Below are 23,221 nucleotides of genomic sequence, written 5' to 3' on the forward strand. Positions count from 1 at the left end.
TCTAGTCTGTGGGGTATGAGTAGTTACCTTCTTAAACAACTAGTTTTCATATGAAATCTTTTTTGGGTGTGTGTGTGTGTGTCCTTTTTAGGGCCACAGCGGTGGCATATGGAGGTTCTCGGGCTAGGGGTCTAATCAGAGCTACAGCCGCCAGCCTAGGCCACAGCCACAGCAACGCCAGGTCCAAGCTGCATCTGTGATCTACACCACAGCCCACGGCAACGCCAGATCCATAACCCATTGAACGAGGCCAGGGATCGAACCCCAAACCTCATGGTTCCCAGTCAGATTCGTTTCTGCTGCGCCACGATGGGAGCTCTGAAATCTCGTAAATGTTTTCCTTTGTGTGTTGGCTGCTGGAAGGCTAAGAGTCAAGTTTGTGTTCTTTAACAAGTATCTATAAGCATGGAGAGAGAGATAATAGTGTGGATGATCTTGATTGCTTGATTCATCACTGTCCTTTGATCTTGAAAAATAATGTAGTTTTCCACTAGCGATTTTCTCAGAGGAGACATTCTGGGTGTAGTTAAGTTTCCCAGAAATCCTCCAAGATAGCTGCTCAAATTGTTCAGTTGCCTTTATTCAGCTAGTGTGTCTTCTCACCTCGTGCTATTTCTCTTCTGCTTTGTCCCTCTGGGCTCTCTGTGAGCTCAGGCTTCGGCTGCCTCCTGACCTGTACCATTCTGGCAGCGCCTGCCCACCCCCCCCACCCCCTCCCGCTCTGGAAATGGAATTAGTCTCTCTCTCTCTCAACTGCTTTTCTTGAGAAGATGCTGATGAGTAAAATTCTCTGCCTCGTCACACAGGAAAAATCATGTTCGTATCTTTTCCAACTCTAATAGAAAAAAATGAAATAGCTGCAAATTGTGATCTAGAACTCAAGTAAGTCTCCTGGGTTGATGCTTGAGGTTCATTTCTTGCAAGTTTGTTTGCTGGTTTGAGTTAAATATTGTTAAAATCTGTCCTTTTTTATTTTTTCTCTAGGTGAATGTCGGATGTGTACCCAAAAAGGTAGAATTTTTATTTTTCCTTCCTTCCACATTCCTCTGACATATTTGATAAATCATGATCAGTAGGATGTATATCAGAAAAAGATGCCAGTTAAAATCTAGCTGCAAAAAATAACTGAGAAACCTACTAAAAGTGGTTTAAACAATAAGATAGTTTTTGTGTTTTTATTTTTCCTTTTTTTCCTTCATTTTTAGGGCCGTACCCTGTAGCATATGAGGTTCCTGGGCTAGGGGTTGAATCGGAGCTGTAGCTGCTGGCCTACGCCACAGCCATAGCAACTCCAGAGCTGAGCCACATCTGCGACCTGCATTGCAGCTCACAACAACACCAGATCCATAACCCACTGAGCAAGGCCAGGGATTGAACCCGCATCCTCATGGATACTAGTCAGGTTCTTAACCCACTGAACCACAGCAGGAACTCCATTATTTGTGTTTTTATTTTATTTTTTATTTATTTTTTGCTTTTTAGGGCTAAACCCGTGGCATATGGAAGTTCCCAGGCTGAGGCTAAGGGTCAGATTGGAGCTACAGCTGCTCACGGCACAGCCAGATCCCCAGCCCACTAATCGAGGCCAGGGATCAAACCTGTATCCTCATGGATACTAGTCAGATTGATTTTCCCTGTGCCACAACAGGAACTCCCTATTTGTGTTTTTAAATAAGAGGCTCAGAGGAAACAAACAAAATGCCTAGAGATAGGCAGCTTCTGAGATGGGCTTAGAACCTAAGGGTATCTGAAAGAACCCTGGCTTCTCTCCTTCGGGTATCCTGGACAATAACCCCACCCCCACCCCCAACCCGCACCCTGCCTTATGGGCCACAAGATGGCTTGTGGAGCCCCAGGCAGGATGTTCTCACTTAGCACTGTCCCTGCAGATTGATTCAGATTCTCCTGGCCAGGAGTCAGCTGCCCTTGCAGGGGACACTGAGCAAGTGAGTGGCATTTTCAGCTAGCAAGAGGGGGAGGGAGGGGCTGCTGGAGAGAGAACCACAGAAATATTAGCTCCTGGATATTAATTGCATCATACATACAAGGGACATTCATCTTGGCCATTGGCCTTAGGGTTAAGTTCTCCTAGTGACAGAATTCCTGCAAGGACATAGTGGGGAGGCAACCAGGAATGGAATGTAGTGTCTGGCCTCAAACTTCTGATGGTCTAGAAGGACCCAAGACCAACAAAGTATCTATAGTCATGGCATAAAAGAAAAGCACTTTCCATCTGCACAGGATAACTTTTTCTCTACTGGGAGATCCAGCCAGGATCTGTTGCATCACTCAGGAGTGATCAGACTATTAAATTGATTACCTGGTATCACAAGGGATTGTGTTACAAAGCGATACATTAATTTATTAGAGTGAAGTTTTATCTGGGCCTAGTAATTAGGACTGGTCATCTGCATAGGGTAGCTTGTTTTCAGTAGAGAGATCCCAGCTGGAAATCCAAATCATTGAATAGAATCTTCCCAGGTATTTCCATTCAGTTTTGTAGCCTCATGGATTCTCTTGGTTACCGTAGTAATTAATTTTCGGCCCTAATATCTATGGTGTAGGTCACATTGAATGAGCTCATCTTTTTACAAATGTGGGCAGCATTTGTTTCCACAGCTACCTCTTGCTTATACTTGCAAGTAATTTTACTCCTAATATGAATGTACTTTCAAAACATGTTATAATCCCAAATTTACAACCTTTTGTTATTGAGATTACATTTTAAATTGGCAGCTCTTTGGTGTGATGTAAGCAAATATCCTAATCGCATCAGTGACACACCTGAGTTTAAGAACTTTTATTTTTTTTTTTTGAGTCAAAAAAAATTCTCTAGTGTGTGTGTATGTTTTTTTTTGGTCTTAGGAAACTTTTTTCCTGTGAGACATTTTTCTTCAATTATTTTCTTTCCTTTTAGTTCTGGATTTTGGAATCTCTTCTACTCGTAATCATACAATTATGAATTTATGAAATATATAAATTAGAACGTGGTTTTAAGTTGCTTAAACCAATCATGGTAGTCAATCTGGTATTGATCAGAGCTGCCTCATTATTTTAAACTACCTTTTGAGCTAATACTGCATAGTTCCCTGACTTTGTAATGTTTTGTTCCTATATATCTTGTTTCATTTACTTCTTCTGTTTTGATCACTTGTGATAGATATTTACCTGATATTTTTATATGGTTCTAATGATTTCAGAATGCTTTTGCATTCTTGAAAATCAGTTAGTAATTGTGTCTTGTGGGTTTTTTTGTTTTTTGTTTTTTTTTTAAATTGTCCTTGCCCGAAGCTTGTGGAAGTTCACAGGCTGGGAATTGAACCTACACATTAGTGACCCAGCAGCTGCAGTAACAGTACCAGATCCTTAACCCGTTGAGCCACAAGAGAACTCCTTGCCTCTTGTTTTGTAGAACAATCCCGAAGCCTAGAGTGGAGCCCTCTCAACAGGGGTAGAGTGGAGCAGCCGTAGGGAAGGAACTAGATGGCTGAGTCTGATGCCACGCTTATTAGGTCTGAGCCTAAAGCCTAATGCAGTTCACATAGAGACACCCTCCCCAGGGGATGTTTGATGCCATAGCATCGTACACCATACGAATTGGAAGTAAATAAGTAGGGTACCTCAGGATGATATGAGGTATAGTGTTTCTCTTTTTAGGGCTGCCCCCTTGGCATATGGAAGTTCCCAGGCTAGGGGTCAAATTGTAGCTGTAGCTGCCAGCCTACACCACAGCAAGATGGGCTCTGAGCTGCATCTGTAACTTACACCACAGTTCACGGCAAAGCTAGATCCTTAACCCACTGAGCAAGGCCAGGGATTGAACCCGAATCCTCGTGGATACTGGTTGGGTTCGTTACTGCTGCACCATCATGGGAACTCCAAGTTGTTTCTTAAATAACATAATTTATTTGTGCTATTGATAAATCTTTCATTTGTGTTATTTAAAATAAAGAATCTAGCAGATAAAAAAAGGCTAATTCTATAAGAAAGTTACCTTGACAAAAAGAAAAAAAGAATCCAGCAGAATCAGTCATCAGTTTAGTCATCCTTAGGCATAAAGGGTGAAAAGTGCAAAGAAGGAATCAAAAGCTTGTCAGAAATGGAGTCTCAGGAGTTCCTGCTCTGGGAGCGGTTAAGGATCCAGCATTATCAGTGCTGTGGCAAGGGAATTTCTGGCTTGGGAATTTCTACATGCCTTGGGCGTGGTCAAAATGAAAAAAGAAAAAAAAAAAAGGAGTCTTGGGCACATCTGAGAAAAAAAATAGTAATTTGTCTGTCATCTAGAGTTCTGGATGCCAGTTTCAGTTATCATGATGATCTGTTGGCATAAAAAGCCTTTACACAGTGTAGATTACATTCCACAGGAGATGCATCCAGCCTTTGAGTTCCAGATATCTGATTACAGGAGTTCCCATTGTGGTGCAGTGGAAATGAATCCGACTAGGAACCATGAGATGGCGGATTCGATCCCTGATCTTGTTCAGTGTGTTAAGGATTTGGCGTTGCCATGAGCTGTGGTATAGGCCAGCAGCTGACTGGACCCCTAGCCTGGGAACCTCCATACGCTGTGGGTGCAGGCCTAAAAAGAAAAAAAAAAAGTTCTCAGATATCTGATTACATGTATCTTTAGAGGGACTTGTTTGTAGTTACTGAATACAATAAGAGGAATCTATTCTTTTTTTTTTCTTTTTAAGGCGGCATCCATGGCATTTCGAAGTTCCCAGGCTAGGGGTCGAGTTGGAGCTGCAGCTGCTAGCCTACGCCACAGCCATAGCAACGCCAGGTCTTAACCCACTGGTCAAGGCCAGAGATTGAACCTGCATCCTCATGGATACTAGTTGGGTTCATTACTGCTGAAGCAAACAGGAACGCAAGTAATCCATTCTCTTAAAGTTTCCAGTCCTCAACTTGATCTAATAGCTTCTTTCTAAATCACTTTAAAGTTGCAGATGCAGGACTTCCTGCTGTGGCGCAATAGGATCAATGGCATCTCTGCAGCACCAGGATGCATGTTCATCCATGGCACAGTGGGTTAAGGATCCAGTATTGCCATAGAGGAGATGTAGGTCACAACTACAGCTTGGATCTGATCCCTGGCCTGGGAACTCCGTATGCTGCAGGCAACCCAAACAGGAAAAATAAATAGCTAAAGTTACAAATGTAATTCCTTTTCCCTGAACTAAGCACAAAAGGCAAGATTTAAAGGAATCTGAAGCAATACTACATTTTAATGGAAGAACTGTGAGGCATATGATACTCTGCTTTTATGGAGCTTGTAAACTAGGGAATTCAAAAGTAGAAATAATTTCCTCCAACATTTCAGAAGCCTCACCATAAAATCTATTTGATCATATTTCTGAATTTTCTCTTCTAAAATGTTTAGTTTTTGGAGTTCCTGTTGTGGCTCAACGGTTAACGAATCTGACTAGTATCCATGAGGATTCAGGTTTGATCCCTGGCCTTGCTCACTGGGTTAAGGATCCGGCATTGCCATGGCTCGGATCCTGTGTTGCTGTGGCTGTGGCCAGCAGCTACTGCTCTGATTCAACCCCTGGCCTGGGAACCTCCACATGCTGTGGCTACAGCCCTAAAAAGCCAAAAAAAAAAAAAAAAAAAAAAAAAAGTTTTGTTTGTAATTTAAAGGTCAGTGTTTTTATCTGCTATTGTATACTTACCATTTTGTAGAAAAAAAATTATTTTCTCATGGGACTCATGCACTACTTTTTGGGGTACTTTTTTTTTTTTTTAATAGGTGATGTGGAACACAGCTGTCCACTCTGAGTTTATGCATGATCATGTTGACTATGGCTTTCAGAGTTGTGAGAGTAAATTCAATTGGCGGTAAGTGTTAATCTTGAGAGGGTTCTATTTACCAATGTAAATAGTTTTCTTAATGAAATGAACTGTAAACTTTTAGAGGATGTATTATTAATGGTAAAATATATACAACATAAACTTTTGGAGGTAATGGATGTTTATGGCACTGATTTTAGTGATGGTTTCACAGGTGTATACTTACCTCTAAACTCATCAGATTGTATACATTAAATATGTACACCTTTTTTTTTTTTCTTTTTTGGCCACACCTGAGGCGTATGGAAGTTCCTGGGCCAGGTATTGAATCTGAGTAATAGCTGTGAACCGTATCGCAGCTGTGGCAATGCTGATCTTTAACTCTCTAGACACATTGGGAACTCCTGTATATCTTTTTGTGTATTAATCATACCTCAATAAAGTAGTTTTAAAATACACACGCAGGAGTTCCCGTCGTGGCTCAGTAGTTAATGAATCCGACTAGGAACCATGAGGTTGTGGGTTCGGTCCCTGGCCTTGCTCAGGGGGTTAAGGATCCGGCGTTGCCATGAGCTGTGGTGCAGGTCACAGACGCAGCTCGGATCCCATGTTGTTGTGGCTCTGGTGTCGGCCGGCGGCTATAGCTCCAATTCGACCCCTAGCCTGGGAATCTCCATATGCCGTGGGAGCGGCTCAAGAGAAGGCAAAAAGACAAAAAACAAAAACAAAAACAAAATACACACGCACATATGCAGGTGCCCATTGTGGCTCAGTGGTAACAAGCCCAACTAGTATCCATGACAATGGGGGTTCGATCCCTGGCCTTGCTGAGTAGGTTAAAGGATCTGGCATTGCTGTGAGCTATGGTGTAGATCACAGAAAAAAAAAATGCACACACACCCACCAAAAAGGTCCATTTTAGCCTTTTTTTTTTTTTTCCCGGGCTGCACCTGTGGTATATAAAAGTTCCCAGGCTAGTGGTTGAATTGGGCTACAACTGCCAGCCTACGCCACAACTGCAGCAATGCCAGATCTGAGCTGCATCTGTATATTTTGAAGCTGCCAATTCAATGGCATTAAGAATATTCATAGCATTGTGCAACCATCACTGTGTCCATTTCCAGAATTTTTCCACCTTCCTGAACAGAATTGATGTACCTGTTAAAGTCTTTCCTCCCTCAACTCCTAATATCTCTATTTGACTTTCTGTCTCTGAATTTTCCTATTCTAGCTACTTTATACAACATTTGTTCTTTTATGCCTGGCTTATTTCACTTTGTATAACATTTTCCGAATTCATCCATGCTGTGACATAAGTCAGAATTTCATTCCTTTTTAAGGTGGAGTAGTATTTCCTAATATTTATATATCACATTTCATTTGTTCATCCTTCAGTGGACCTCTGGGTTTTTTGCATCTTTTGTCTGTTGTGAATAATGATGTTATGAATATTGGTCTAAAGTGCCTATTTACAATTCTTTTGAATCTATACCTAGAAGTGGAATTGCTGGTTCATATGGCAGTTTATGTTTTGATTATTTTTTTCTTTTTTTGGCCAATCCACAGCATATAGAGTTCTCAGGCAAGGGATCAGATCTGAGTCACAGTCAAGACCTAAGCCACAGCTGTGGCAATGCTGGATCCTTAACCCACTGTGCCGGGCCGGGGGTGGAACCTGTGTCCCAGCACTTCCAAGACCCAATCTCATTGTGCCACAGTGGAAACTCTGGCAATTTATGTTTAACCCTTTTTTGGAAGCTTTTATAACTTTAATTTTTTTTTTTTGTCTTTTCAGGGCTGTACCCACGGCATATGGAGGTTCCCAGGCTAGGGGTCTAATTGGAGCTGTAGCCTCTGGCGTAAGCCACAGCCACAATGCAGGATCCGAGCCACGTCTGCAACCTACACCACAGCTCACGGCAACACCGGATCCTTAATCCACTGAACGAGGCCAGGGATCAAACCCACAACCTCATGGTTTCTAGTTGGATTCATTTCACTGCGCCACAATGGGAACTCCTACCTTTAATTTTTTTAATGAGGTATAGTTGATGTACAATATTATATGTTTCAGATGTACAGCCTAGTGATTCATACTCTTTAAAGGTTGTACTTCATTTATAGCCATTATAAAACATTGGCTATATTCCCTGTGCTGCACAATATGTCCTTGCAGCTTATCTGTTTTATGTATAATAGTTTGTACCTTTTAATCTCCTATATTTAACTTTTTTTTTTTTTTTTTTTTGCTTTTTAGGGCAGCACCTGTGGCCTGTGGAAGTTCCCAGGCTAGGGGTCGAATTGGAGCTGCAGTGTCGGCATACACCACAGCAACACTGAATCCGAGTCTCATCTGTGACCTACACCGTGACTCATGGCAGCATTAAATACTTAACCCACTGAGCGAGGCCAGGGATCTTCATGGATACTAGTTGGGTTTGTCACCACTGCACCACAATGGGGATCCCTTAACTTTTTCTTTTTTGTCTGTGCCCATAGCATGGGAAGGTTCCTGGGCCAGGGATCAAACCTTCTCTACAGCAGACAACATCAGATTCTTAATGCACTGAGCCACTAGGGAGCTCCAGCCTATGTTTGAACTTTTTAAGGAATTGCCATAAACTTTCTGAAGCCATCAAATTAAAAAAAAAAACTCAGCAAGTTTATTCATTTATTCAGCAGCTAATAAGTGTCCATCACATACTTGGCACTGTGGCAAAACACCTCTCCTTGTGTTCTCTGCAGAAAGAAAGTTATGTCCCGTACATGCCAACTGAACATTCTCCATGCAATAGAATAAGGATTTTCTACATACGGGAAAGCAGACGAACCCAGGGGAAGGGGTGCCTGCTTTACAGACATTCACTCCTGGGGCTCTCAGTGACAGTCTGATTCTCCACTGAATGATGTTCAGGGACAGAGGCCCTAGTTACATCTGAAAGAGGAGACCCCTGGCCCTCAGCCGTGACTCTGGTTTCCTTGCAGGGTTATAAAGGAAAAGCGCGATGCCTACGTGAGCCGACTGAACACCATCTATCAAAATAATCTGACCAAGGTGAGTGTGCAGGGTTTCGAATTTGGAGAAGGAGCTGTTCTCTGCTGGAGAGCCAAGTCTGGATGGACTGAAACACAGCCTTTATTTCTTTCTTGTTTCTTTTACTTCTTTTGTGATTAGTGGTTTTGATATTGATGTGGCAGAGCCCAAATTTAATTCCATAGGCCAATCTAGTTTCTAGTTCCACAGAGAGTGGGCACTATGTGCCAAAGTCGGTGTACCAGGTCTCACCTGATGCCAGCCTGCACCTGTATGGTCCTCCACTTAGTTCCAGAAATCACAATGTGTCAGTTGATGGATTTAAACCAGACCATAATCTGGCTGGAAACCTACCATTGCTCATCTGATGCTTGGCTAGATTGCTCAGGACACCATGTCATGGTTCAGAAGGCTGTTTTTGTGGATAAAGTTTGATTAAGAAAATTGGGCAAAGGTGTGTTTGCCTTTAGCAAACATGTTGTTCTTTGCTATCTGAGACTTTTTCCCCTTCCAACGGGACTGTGCTGGGGACACTGACAAATTGTGTGCCATCCGACTATCCCTTTTCTTGCCAGCTTGCCTCCCCTGACTCTTCATTTGTCATTGTGGTCTCACGTGGTTGTTTCTAAGATTTCAGCATAGCCTAGGTTATGTTAGATCTGTATATTTGGGGTGATATTGGGGATACTATAATCTCATTAGCAGCATGTTTAAAACCACTTTTTAGGAGTTCCCTTCCTGGCTAAGTGGTTAATGAACCCATCTAGGATCCATGAGGATGAGGGTTTGATCCCTGGCCTTGATCAGTGGGTTAAGTATCAGGCATTGCTGTGGCTGTGGAATAGGTCAGCAGCTGCAGCTCTGATTCAACCCCTAGCCTGGGAACTTCCATATGCTGCACATTCGGCCCTAAAAAGCAAAACAAAAACAAAAAACACTTTTTAGGGTAAGTTACTTCTGCAGATGGCTAATATGTATATGGACATACAGAACTTCCTGGGCCAGGGATCAAAACCACACCACAGCAGCAACCCAAGCTGCTGCAGTGACAACGCTGGATCTTTAACTTGCTGCATCACAAAGAACTCTGAACCTCATGTATTTTTATATTGATTTCTGTCATTCATTAGGTTTATTTTATTTTTTTATTTTAACCTCCAATTCAAAGGGAAAATATTTTGGGTTCTTAGGACCCCTATGTACTGAGTTCAAGAGATTTTAAAGCTGGGGTTCCTGTTGTGGCTCAGCAGGTTAAGAACTGGACATAGTCCCTGTGAGGATGCGGGTTCAATCCCTGGCTTCGCTCAGTGGGTTAAGGATCTGGTTTTGCCACAAGCTGTGGTGTAGTCGCAGATATGGCCTGAATCCTGAATTGCTGTGGCTGTGGCATAGGCTAGTAGCTATAGCTCCCATTTGGCCCCTAGCCTGGGAACTTGCATATGCAGTAGGTATGGCCATAAAAAGAAAAAAAAAAAAAAGATTTTAAAGCTGCTAGGCATGAACACGAGATGCCATTTGCTGTGCTAAAACACCTAAGTCAAAAAAAATTTTTTAGTAGCGCTGGCTTAAAATACTTTTTGCCAAAGAGATAGGAAAATTACTAAGGAAATAGCATTTTTAAAAAAAAATACTGACAAATCTTGGTGTATTGTAGAATTTACTCTGACCTTATGGGAAGAGTCACTTATACTTGATCCAGAAATTCAGAATAGGAAACTTTCTGTCAAAATCCTAGGAAATGAAAATAAAAATTTCATCAGTTCTTTCCCCAGATGATTACCTATGTTATTGCCACTTGACTCATTTCCTTTTTTATCTGGAAACCCGTAGGAAATCATTACCTCCTGAAAAAGGTTTTTCAGAAGCCTCATGGCTTTTGGCATGGATTTTTTTTTTTTTTTTTTTGGCCGTGCTCATGGCATGCAAACATTCCCTGGCCAGGGATCGAACCCATGCCACAGCAGTGACCTGAGCCACAGCAGTTGCAACACCAGATCCTTAACCCCTAGGCCACCAGGGAACTCCTTGGCATCAATCTCAAGTCAACATGATTAATCAGGGCATCTGCAGAACAGGCCTGGAGGGCTGATTAAAAAGGAAGAAATGGCTCAATTCAGAACCAGGCGTGTCCCAAAATGTTAAAACATTCCATTCTGTAATGGTGCCTACAGGGTTCCACAGTCTTTGAGACACCTGCATTTGTGTGCTGGTGCAGGTCTGGTAGCTGACAGGAGCTTTCCAGCGATCCTGACACTGAAGCCCAGGCACAGAGGCTGCCAGTAAGAGCAGATCACATCTGAGTTCTCACACCTCTAGCTGAGAACTTCATAGTAGGTAATTTTCTAGTATTCTTCCCCTTTTGGTTAAGAAAACAGAAGCATTGCATTTTCTTCCCTTGGTCAGAGTTTTTCTCTTTTGCCTCCACTCCCGACATCTTCATCCTTTTGTTTTTCTCAGACTTCTTTCTGCCAGATACATCATTCTTCAATGTGTTTCCTTTTAAATGAGGGAGGCTTTCTCCTTCAACTCATGGGGATAAAGATGGAATCTTCTTCCTTGTGAGAGTGACTTGCATCTATATCTCTTTAACCTCTGGGTTTGGGCCCCAAAGAGCACCTTTATTTCTTCTTACTCTACGCTTCCAGCATCAAAGGACAACCTCCTTACCTAAGTATCAGTTAACAATCACAAGTTCTGCAGAGACTGGAACCTCAGAAAGTTGTCCTGGCATCAGCAAACCAAAAATCATAGTCCTCGATAGAGACATGGAAAGATCTGAGAAGTCACAGCAAGTTTTATTTTGTTTGTTTGTTTTGCTTTTTAGGGCCACACTGGAGGCATATGGACATTTTCAGGCTAGGGGTCTAAATGGAGCTACAGCTTCCAGCCTACATTGCAGCCACAGCAACTCGGGATCTGAACTGCGTCTGTGATCTACACCACAGCTCATGGCAACGCCGGATCCTTAACCCACTGAGTGAGGCCAGGGATCGAACCCACAACCTTATAGTTTCTAATTGGATTCATTTCTGCTGCACCACGACGGGAGCTCCTTTGTTTTGTTTTTGATCTTAAGATCAGGCTTATGTTGGAGTTCCCATCCTGGCTCAGCAGTAACAAACCTGACTGGTATCCATGAGGACACAGGTTCAATCCCTGGCCTTGCTCAGTGGGTTAAAGATCCGGCCTTGCTGTGGCTGTGGCTGTGGCATAGGCTGGCAGCTACAGTTCTGATTCCACCCCTAGCCTGGCAACTTCCATGTGCTTTGGGTGCAGCTCTAAAAAGGCAAAAAAAAAAAACCCAAGAACAGGCTTATGTTTAGGGGGAGGGTGTTGGGAGAGGGATGGAGTGGGAGGTTGGAGTTAGCAGATGTAAGCTATTACACATGGAGGGGATAAACAGCAAAAGCCTATTGCATAGCTCTTGCATATATATAACTGAATCACTTAGCTGTACAGAAATTAACACATTAATCAACTACAATAAAAATTTGGACGTCTGGCTCTGACTCAAAGGATAGGCAGCGTCTCTGCAGCACTGGAACACAGGTTCAGTCCCTGGCCCAGCAGAGTGGGTTAAGGATTTAGCACTGCTGTAGCTGTGTCATAAGCTGAAACTGGGTCTTGGACCTGATCCCTGGCCCAGGAACTCCAAAAAAGAAAAAAAAAATTAACGATTTACACCCAAGCATTTAAAATCATCTCTCATCTGGAGTTCTCATTGTGGCACAGTGGAAATGAATCCAACTAGGAACCATGAGGTTACGGTTTCGATCCCTGGTCTCACTCAGTGGGTTATGGATCTAGCCTTGCCGTGAGCTGTGGTGTAGGTCACAGATGCGGCTCGGATCTGCTGGGGCTGGGGCATAGGCAGGCAGCTGAAGCTCTGATTTGACCACTCTCCTGGGAACCTCCATATGCCTCAGGTATGGCCCTAAAAAAAAGCAAAACAATAAAAATAAAAAAAAACTCTAATATGGAAAGAAAACAGAAGACATTTTGAAATCTAATATTATTTAACTGTTATATTTACTGAAATATATGGATATTAATTATACAAAGAGGTTAATTTCCAAAAATGCAACAGTTATACCATGCCATACTCACTATTGATATGAACAACATGGATTTCATCTTAAAAGACTTAATTTGGGAGTTCCCGTTGTGGCTCAGTGGTTAATGAATCCAACTAGGGACCATGAGGTTGCAGGTTCGTTCCCTGGCCTCACTTAGTGGGTTAAGGATCTGGCTTTGCCGTGAGCTGTGGTGTAGGTTGCAGACGTGGCTCGGATCCTGCATTTCTGTGGCTGTGGCATAGGCCAGTGGCTGCAGCACCGATTTGACCCCTAGCCTGGAAACCTCCATATGCTGCTGGTGTGGCCCTAAAAAGACAAAAAAAAGAAAAAAGACAATTTGATTATTTTGTAAATTTTCCCATTTTAAGGGGATTTCCTCCTGATCCTGATTCTAACTCTTCCCTCCTCTTCTTTGGTATGCCCCTAACTTCCTCTCCCAGAACTGCAAGCAAAAAAATAAATGAATAAAAATTTAAATTTTTAATTTTTTGTCTTTTTAGGGCTGCACCCATAGCACATGGAGGTTCCCAGGCTAGGGGTCGTATTGGAGCTGCCGCCGCTGGCCTACACCATAGCCCCAGCAACACTGGATCTAAGCCATGTCTGTGACCTACACCACAGCTCATGGCAATTCCAAATCCTTAACCCACTAATCGAGGCCAGGGATTGAACCTGTGTCCTCATGGAGGCTAGTCAGATTTGTTTCCACTGAGCCATGATGGGAACTCCCAAAATTTAAATTATTAATTAAAAACAAAAAACAAGCTAACGTTGCCATGCTCCCTCCTCCAGTCCCACATAGAAATCATCCACGGCCATGCAGCATTCACGAGCGACCCCCAGCCTACAGTAGAGGTCAACGGGAAGAAGTACACAGCTCCTCACATCCTGATTGCCACAGGCGGCGTACCCTCGGTCCCCCCGGAGAGCCAGATCCCTGGTGAGTCTTGCAAAGGCAGACCCTTGTTAGGAACAGAAGGAATCCACCATTGTTTCCAGCTTTACAAGCCTTGCCAGGGGATTTGCCCTCTACCAGTTCTTTGTCTTGGACACTTAGTTGAAGGTCTCTGCAGACCTAAAGGTATTTTGCTTAAGCAGTGCCTGCTGATGGGGCAGAGGAAAGTATATTGTCCAGTTCCAGGTGCAGACATAACTGCAGGTGACACAAGGAGAAAATCAGCAAAGACAAAAAATAAGAATAAAGAATAAAGGAGTTCCCGTCATGGCTCAGTGGTTAACGAATCTGACTAGGAACCATGAGGTTGCGGGTTTGATCCCTGGCCTTGCTCAATGGGTTAAGGATCCAGTGTTGCTGTGAGCTGTGGTGTAGGTCGCAGACGTGGCTCGGATCCCGTGTTGCTGTGGCTCTGGTGTAGGCCGGTGGCTACAGCTCCGATTAGACCCCTAGCCTGGGAACCTCCATATGCCGCAAGTGTGGCCTTAGAAAAGACAAAAAAAAAAAAAAAAAAAAAAGAATGAGCAGAAGCCACACCATTCCCTTCTCAGCACAGTGGAGATTACTTCCAGTGTCACTTCATCAGGTGGGTCATTATGTATAAGATATGTGAGGCATCTATTTACTGTATTGTTTAAAGGAGACACTTCTTGGAGTTCCCAGCATAGCACAGTGGTATAAGAATCTGACTGCAGCAGCTCAGATCACTACAGAGGCACAGATTCAATCCCTGGCCAGATGCAGTGGGTTAAAGGATCTGGCATTGCCACAGCTGTGGGTCGGATTCAGTCTTATGCTGAGGGTGCCATCATAAAGTAAATAAAATAAAATGAAAAATAAAGTACTTTTAAAAATAATAAATCAGAGACATCTTGTAGATATAACTTCATCAGCTAATTAAACCTTCTTTATATGCATAATTTTCTCTCATATAAAGAATTAGAACATTAAAGCAGAGTTCTCGTCGTGGCTCAGCGGTAACAAACCCAACTAGTATCCGTGGGGACACAGGTTTGATCCCCAGCCCCACTCAGTGGGTTAAGGATCTGGTGTTGCCATGAGCTGGGGTGTAGACACAGACGCAGCTTGGATCTGGTGTTTCTGTGGCTGATCATAAAGCAGTAATGAGTCTGAAACAGTCATGTCTGCCTTTGTATTGCATATGTGGGGATGAATCACAATCTACCACCTTGTTCTCAGGCAGGAAATATTGTCCATATCTTTTTCCTCAACTGGCTTTTAAGATCTTTGTGGATGGCAATCACATTTTATATATCTTTTATTTTCTCGATGGATTGGTTTCTTAAATCCACGACAAACCTGAATTTATACGGAAAAATATGTGTATTTATTTATGAATTTTTTTCTTTCTAGAAGAGAAGAGCCTTAAAATTTCACCAGCTTTTATTTATTTATGTATTTATTTATATTTTTGTCTTTTTAGGGCTGCGTCCGGGGTGTATGGAGGTTCCCAGGCTAGGGGTCCAATCAGAGCTGTAGCTGCTGGCCTACACCATAGCCACAGCAACGCTGGATCTGAGCCATGTCTGTGACCCACACCACAGTTCACGGCAATGCCAGATCCTTAATCCACTGAGCAAGGCCAGGGATGGAACCTACAGCGTCATGGTTCCTAGTCGGATTTGTTTTTGCTGCGCCACCACAGGAACTCCTGTAAGAGAACACCTGTAAACTGCTGAGAGACATCTGACAGTGACTTACAGAGGAGAAAGTCCAGTTAGAAAGTTGTTGCAGGAGTTCCATTGTGGCTCAGTGTGTTAGAAATCCATAGTATCCATAAGGATTCAGGTTCTATCCCTGGCCTCACTCAGTGGGTTAAGGATCTGGTGTTGCCAGAAGGTGTGGCAGAGGTGGAAGATGTGGCTCAGATCTGGCGTTGCTGTGGCTATGGTGTAGGTGTGTAGCTGCAACTTAGATTTGACCCCTAGCCTTGCAACTTCCATTTTGTGGCCCTAAAAAAAGAAAAAAAGAAAGAAAAAAAAGGAAGTTGTTACAGTAGAATGTATAGGAGATGATGATAAGTTCTTAAGTGCAGTGTAAGCATCTGAAATGTGTTGGAAAAACTCAGTTCAGCTCTACAGACAGGAACTGAGCCATTGCTATGTGCTGGGTGCTAGGAGAAGAGAACAGACATAAGAGACACAGAAGGGAGAGTCAGTTACTGTATTTCACTGATTCCAAGACACCTTTTTTAAAAAGATATTCAACATTTCTGAAGTCAGGATGTGTCCGTAACGGTGCGTTCAGTTTGATGAAATGCAATGGTTTTTGTAACTGATGAGATGGGGTTGTTGATAGAAGGAACCATGGACTGACAACTCAAAGACTTAGAATTCTTGGTAGAAGGTAGTCTTTTCAGCTGAAGCGGTAAACCTGAGAGAGGGATGTGGTTTGGGAGAAAAGGTTCAATTCAGAGTTCTCTGGTGGCACAGCGGGTTAAGGATTTGAAATTGTCCCTGCAGTGGCTCGGGTTGCTGCTGTGGCAACGGTTTGGTCCCTGGCCGGGGGAACTTCCATATGCTGTGAGCCAAAAAAATACATTAAGGTTCAACTCTAAATATCCTGAGTTTGAAGCAGAGTAGGATTGTGTAGCAGGACAGTTAGAAATATGAAACTAGAACCTGGGGAGGTCAGAACTGGAACTGTGTGTTTGGAAGCCTCCCATGATGAAGGGAGAGTTGGATGAAACCTTTGAAGGAAAATAGCAAAGAGAATCAATGGTGAGGGCAGAGGTTCCCACCTCCTTTTGAGGGTGGGAGCGTGAAGCAGAGCCAGCAAGGAGTCTCACTATGAGAGCTGAGATCTTAGTTACTCAGAGAAATTTAACTGTTATTTAGTTGTCACTGCTCTTATTTCTAGGGAGGAAATAAAAATATTGACTCAGGGAAGATTTGATTGTCAGCTTCCCAAGTGGAGACTTTTCTAAAAGTTGTCAGAAATGAGAGCTGAGAGAGTTCCTGTTGTGGCTCAGTGATATCAAATCCAAATAGTATCCATGAGGATTTGGGTTCGATCCCTGGCCTCTCTCAGTGGGTTAAGGATCCGGCATTGCCATGAGCTTCGGTGCAGGCCAGGAGCCACAGCTGTGATTCGATCCCTAGCCTGGGAACTTCCATGTGCTACATGTGCGGCCCTAAACACACACACACACACACACACACACACACACACGAAAAGCTAAGAAAGTGTTTGGTTTGTGCCTAAAATGTGATTACAAGAGAAAGCTCCATCTGTGTGACCTATGTTGCATTTTCCTACGTAGGTGCCAGCCTAGGAATTACCAGTGATGGGTTTTTTCAGCTGGAAGAATTGCCCAGGTAAGCTGCTTTCCTTCCTTACCCTCATGTTTGCCCCATGCAAACATTTCTTCCACCTCTCCTTCCCACTAAATATAGGCATTTCTTGAATTATGTTTTCTCACCTCTTCTCTTTTGATGACCTTAGGTCTCTCAGCCACGAGTAGCCCGCAGTACATGACTCAGATCTTTCATGCTTGTGGTCAAAGGCCATTGTAAAATTTTTAGAAACAGAGTCAAATGCTGGGTAGTTTTGAGAATAAACACTAGAGACCTATAATTACCTTATTTCCACAGCTTGCTAGAGCATCCACTGATAATGTGTCTGAAGCAACTGGGATTTTGGTTTTCCAAGCACCTAGTGCAGAGGCAACTGAATAAATGAACACTGTGTCAGTTTTACAGAAATAGGTTTTCTGAAATTGCCCTTTGTTGTTTTTTGTTTGTTTTGTCTCTTTTTTTGGTCTTTTTATGGCTGCACTTGCAGCATGTGGAGGTTCCCAGGCTAAGGGTCTGATCAGAGCTGTAGCTGCCGGCCTACGCCACAGCCACAGCCATGCCAGATCCGAGCCGTGTCTGCGACCTACACCACATCGCAGAGCAACACCAGATTCTTAACCCACTGAGCGAGGCCAGGGATCGAACCCGCAACCTCATGGTTCCTAGTTGAATTCGTTTCTGCTGCACCCCGACAGGAATGTCTGAAATTGTCTTTTGTAGGTGTGTGTTCAAATAACACTAAACTTCTGCCCTGGATTTAGATACACACAGAGGAAAAGGGATGATGAGGATTGTCTCTAATTTAAAGAAGCTGCCAATTGCAGGCTTCCTGGATTAGAGGGCCCTTCCCTTCACTCATAAGAGATGGCACCTGGGAAGTGGGGGAGGGGCTGTTTACTGGAGACTGGCCTTTATTTCCTTGGGAGTTTAGCTCACTGTAGAGTCATCCTTGCTCAATTTCGCTGCTCCCTCAGCAGGCACTGCCAATCCACTGTGAGGTCTTAATCCGGTGCTTTTACATAAAGGCTTTACGGAAGGGTGACTAATAATCCCTGCTCCTACCTTTACCTTAATTCACCTGGCCCTGCAGACAGTTAATCAGGGACAGGAGGGTGTCTTTGCATTTCTGTGGCTGCTGTGAAAATGTCTTGTAATATTCAGACCAGGTAATCTTATGACTCTGAGAAAAGCAAACTGGTTTTGTTTTTTTGTTTTTTGTTTTTTTTTTAGCTGTGCCTGCAGCACGTGGAAGTCCCCAGGCCAGGGATTGAATCTGTGCCACAGCAGAGACTCAGGCCACTGCAGTGATGATGCCACTTAAACCATTGCACCACGAGGGAACTTCTGCAAACAGCCTTTTTAGATTTGTTGTCTGGAAGCCATGGCAGCTTGTTAGAGACAGCCTTTCTTTCTTCATGATCTGTTTTTTTTAGGGGTGAAGGATTCGAGACGTGTGAGATAATATCCAGAAATGTGGTCATGAATCATCATGTTTAAATGATAGAATTCAATCTAGACTCGCCCTCAATGAAGCTTTATTCTAGGAAGTTCCTACTGTGGCTCAGTGGGTTGGTTTGTTGCCTGTCCTTTCTCAGTGGATTAGGGATCTGGTGTTGCCACAAGCTGTGGTGTAGGTCACAGACTTAGCTCAGATCCAGCATTGATGAGGCTGTGGTTTAGGCCAGCAGCTGTAGCTCCGATTCGACCCCTAACCTGGGAACTTCTATATGCTACAGGTGTGGCCCTAAAAAGCAAAAAAAAAAAAATCTCCCTTGAGTTCACAGTGTGGTGCAGTGGGATTGGTGGCATCTTGGAAATGCTGGGACTCGGGTTCAATCCCTGGCCCAGCACAGTGGGTTAAGGATCCAGCGTTGCCACAGTTGCAGTTTAGGTCTCAACTGCGGCTTGGATCTAATCCCTGGTCCAGGACCTCTATATGCCTTAGGGCAGCCAAAACAAAAGAATTATCCCTGGTTTCAAAGGCTTTTTATTTCCCTTCTGAAGAAATGAAACCAAAGACTTTTTAAAACAGCTAACTTATATATTTCCCTTCTACAAAAAGATATTATTTCTGTTTAAAATTGCTAGGTTATTCTGGACTGGATCTTGGCACAGCAAAAGGGGATGAATGGAAAGCAGGTGAAATCTGAGTAAAGTTGGGAGCTTAGGCAGCAGTCATGTACCAATGTCAGTTTCTTAGTTTGGACCACGGTGCCCTGGTTCATAAGACATTAACCTCAGGAAAAACTGGTCATGGGTGTACTATCAGTACTATCTTTGTAACTTTTCTGTAAGTCTAAAATTATTCTAAAGTAAGTGTATTTAACAGTTGTAACCCTCTGCTCTCATGTAGCCGCAGTGTCATTGTTGGGGCCGGTTACATTGCTGTGGAGATAGCTGGAATCCTTTCTGCCCTGGGCTCTAAGACGTCACTGATGATACGACATGATAAGGTAAATTCTGTCCTTTTCCCTTCCCTTTCCTTGATATTAATCTTTTGAAAAATCCACAGGGAGAATTTTCTCTTACGTTGTCATTAAATACCAGGGTGCAGGGCATGTGGCGTTGGTTGGTCTGTTCCACCTGGAGCTGCAGAGAAGCTGTCTGAGTTAGCTGCTAGTGGATAAAAATGATTTTCATTTGATCAGACTGGTTGGCATTTCCATCATGAAGTGGTAGATAGTATCAGATATCTTTTTTTTGTTTGTTTTTTAGGGCTGAGCTTGTGGCATATGGAAGTCCGCAGGTTAGGGGTCCAATTGGAGCTGCACCTACTGGCCTACACCACAGCCATAGCAATGTGGGATCTGAGCTGTGTCTGTGACCTACACCACAACTCATGGCAATGCTGGATCCTTAACCCACTGAGCGAGGCTGGGGATGGAACCCTTATCCTTATGGATGCTAGTTGGATTTGTTACCACTGAGCTACGACGGGTACTCCCTGTATCAGATGTCTTAATAAGACATATGTAAGAGTTAAAAGATGAGGAGTTCCTGTCATGAATCTGAAATGAATCTGACTAGTATCCATGAGGACACAGGTTCGATCCCTGGCCTTGCTCAGTGGGTTAAGGATCTGGCATTGCCGTGAGCTGTGGTATAGGTCACAGAGGCGGCTCTGATCTGGCATTGTTGTGGCTGTGGCATAGGCCAGCAGCTATAGCTCGGATTTGACCCCTAGCCAGGGAACTTCCACATGCCACAGGTATGGCCCTAAAAAGAAAAAAGAAAAAAAAAAAAACCCCAAAAACACCTTAGCCTCCATGTTTCCTATTAGTTGATGAAGTATTGCTTTATATTTTTCATTGATTAATTGTGACTGAGCACCCCTAGGTTGTGGCACAGGATTGGGACTTTCAGAGATAGGGTATGGGGCAGTAATAAGAGTGTTGGCCTAAGAATCTGGTCCCTGTGAATCTGGCTGTCCCCAACAAGTGTATGACTTGGGCAAGTCATTAATGCCTTTGGGACTAGGCATTACTAGGGACATTTATCAGATGCCTGACCACTCATAAGCTATGACTTGAATTCTTGATTATTTGAGCAAATGGAGAGAGAAGGGGGAAACTGATAATCCTGGTCAGTGTGTACTCCAGAGAACTTTCTCTTCAGCTTTGAAACCTGTTCTGTAATTAACCCTCAGGAGATTTATGTCCTAAAGAATGTTTTTCAGGAGTTCCCATCGTGGCGCAGTGCTTAACGAATCCGACTAGGAACCATGAGGTTGCAGGTTCGGTCCCTGCCCTTGCTCAGTGGGTTAACTATCCAGCGTTGCCGTGAGCTGTGGTGTAAGTTGCAGACTCGGCTCAGATCCCGAGTTGCTGTGGCTCTGGCGTAGGCCGGAGGCTACAGCTCCAATTGGACCCCTAGCCTGGGAACCTCCATATGCCACGGGAGCGGCCCAAGAAATAGCAAAAAGACCAAAAAAAAAAGAATGTTTTTCATACATTAGTGTTATTCTGCATTGCTAGAATATGTCCATCAAATTGGATGGCAGGAGAAAAGCAGAGGGATAGGTAGTCTGAATCTAACACATATATAAAAATATATGTAGGAGTTCCCATTGTGGCTTAGTGGTTAACAAACCCAACTAGCAACCATGAGGACATGGGTTCAATCCCTGGCCTCTCTCAGTGGGTTAAGGATCTGGCGTTGCTGTGAGCTGTGGTATAGGTCACAGAAGCGGCTTGGATCCTTTGTTGCTGTGGCTCTGGCACAGCCGGCAGCTACAGCTCCGATTGGACCCCTAGCCTGAGAACCTCCATATAAAAAGAAAATGTATGTATATATATATTTTTTTAATTAAACTATATTTCATTTACAGTGTTGTGCTTGCTAATTTCTGCTGAATAGCAAAGTGACTTAGTTATATACATATATACATTCTTCTTTTTAATATTCCTTTTCATTATGGTTTGACCCAGGAGTTGGATATAGTTCCCTGTGCTATACAGTAGAATCTCATTGTCTATCCATTCTAAATGTAATAGTTTGCATCTATTAACTCCAAACCCCCAGTCCATCCTTCTCCTTCCCACTCCCGCTTGGCAACCACAAGTCTGTTTCCCGTGTTTTGTAAGTCTCTTTCTGTTCTGTAGATAGGTTTATTTGTGCCATGTTTCAGATTCAACACATAAGGTATCAGTCTTTCTCTTTCTGACTTACTTCACTTAATTTTATTTTATTTTGTCTTTTTGCCTTACTTCACTTTAGAATGATAATCTTTAGTTGCATCCATGTTGTTGCACATGCTATTTTGCTCTTTTTATGGCTGAGTAGTATTCCATTGTATATATGTACCACATCTTCTTAATCTACTGAATCTAACAAATAAGTAAACCACATCAGTTTCTCAATAGAGTGGATAATTCCTGCATTTGGAAAATGCTTGGTTGCAGAGAACCACATGTATCTGGGCTTCCTGCCCTCCCCAAACTCCAGTGCATCAGGCTCATTCACCATCTTCTCCCTGTCCTGATGTAACTCCATTGTTTTTTGTTTTTTAAAAAAATAGCTGTACTGACGGCATGTGGGAGTTCCCAGGCTAGGGGTCAGGTTGGAGCTACAGCTGCCAGCCTGTGCAACAGCCACAGCCATATTGGATCCTAGCTGCATCTGCAGTCTCCACCATAGCTTGTGGCAACACTGGACCTTTAACCTACTGAGTGAGGCCAGGGATTGAACCTGCATCCTCATGGATACTAGTCAGTTTCTTAACCCACTGAGCCAGAACTGCTACTCCCCAAATGCTTTTTAAATCTTAGAGTCCTATTTAAATTAATGCTATCCATTAATTTTACCTTGTGACACTAAGTTTTACAGGTTTATTATATATCTTAGATTATTTCTTACCAGTTTTACTTGTCTTTAATTGGGTTTTCTGTTTGAAAGAGGCCTGATCACTCATTAGATTCATTTCTTTCTTTAGTTAAGCTGACTCTTAAATCTACTGTTATAAATTCCATCATGTCCCTTATACCTAATACTATCTTTGACCCTGTATTCCTTAAGTAGAATTAGGGTTAACTTTTGTCAATAACATGGAATAGGAAAAATGTGTGGTTTTTATTCCTTTTCTAACAATCTGCCTTTTGTTTGTTTGTTTTTTGTTTTGGTCTTTTTGTCTTTTCTAGGGCCACTTCTGTGGCATATGGAGGTTCCCAGGCTAGGGCCAGAGCCACATCTGCAACCTACACCACAGCTCACGGTAATGCCAGATCCTTAACCCACTGAGTGGGGCCAGGGATCGAACCTGCAGCCTCATGTTTCCTAGTCAGATTCGTTAACCACTGCGCCACGACGGGAACTCTTAACAATCTGCCTTTTTACTAGGTATCGTCTTCCTGCTCCATCACCCTTGTCATACCACATCACCATAGTCATCATCCCCTCTGTCATCACCACCAGGTCCTCCACAAATATATTTTCTGGCCTCTTCGTCTACTCTTGTGATTTGTGAGGTTTATGAGGGCTTCATAAAGCGATCTCATAAAGCAATCTTGTCAGACATGGTCCCTGTCTTTCAGAAGGAATTTAACCATCC

The 23,221-nt window shown here is 43.2% G+C and overlaps 1 protein-coding gene across 3 annotated transcripts in view; it reads left to right on the top strand.

Annotated features, from left to right (window-relative positions):
• The window catches only part of GSR (glutathione-disulfide reductase), a 51,454-nt gene that overhangs the window by 14,639 nt on the left and 13,594 nt on the right, over positions 1 to 23,221 (top strand). For 2 of the 3 annotated variants that reach the window (XM_085000181.1, XM_003483635.5), the window contains exons 2-7: positions 985 to 1,011; positions 5,753 to 5,841; positions 8,779 to 8,848; positions 13,696 to 13,843; positions 17,142 to 17,196; positions 19,529 to 19,628. In XM_085000181.1, coding sequence (XP_084856307.1) covers positions 5,756 to 5,841; positions 8,779 to 8,848; positions 13,696 to 13,843; positions 17,142 to 17,196; positions 19,529 to 19,628 — 459 coding nt within the window. In that variant the 5' untranslated portion in view covers positions 985 to 1,011; positions 5,753 to 5,755. Of the gene's footprint in view, positions 1 to 984; positions 1,012 to 5,752; positions 5,842 to 8,778; positions 8,849 to 11,047; positions 11,162 to 13,695; positions 13,844 to 17,141; positions 17,197 to 19,528; positions 19,629 to 23,221 lie in introns of those variants that run through there. The other variant, XM_085000182.1, reaches the window with a different exon arrangement.

The sequence above is a fragment of the Sus scrofa genome, chromosome 15 (genome assembly GCF_054392235.1).
Source record: "Sus scrofa isolate SSC_HxYL_T2T_F1_AM1 chromosome 15, Sscrofa_HxYL_maternal_Yorkshire_Landrace_v2.0, whole genome shotgun sequence".
Classification (NCBI taxonomy): domain Eukaryota; kingdom Metazoa; phylum Chordata; class Mammalia; order Artiodactyla; family Suidae; genus Sus; species Sus scrofa.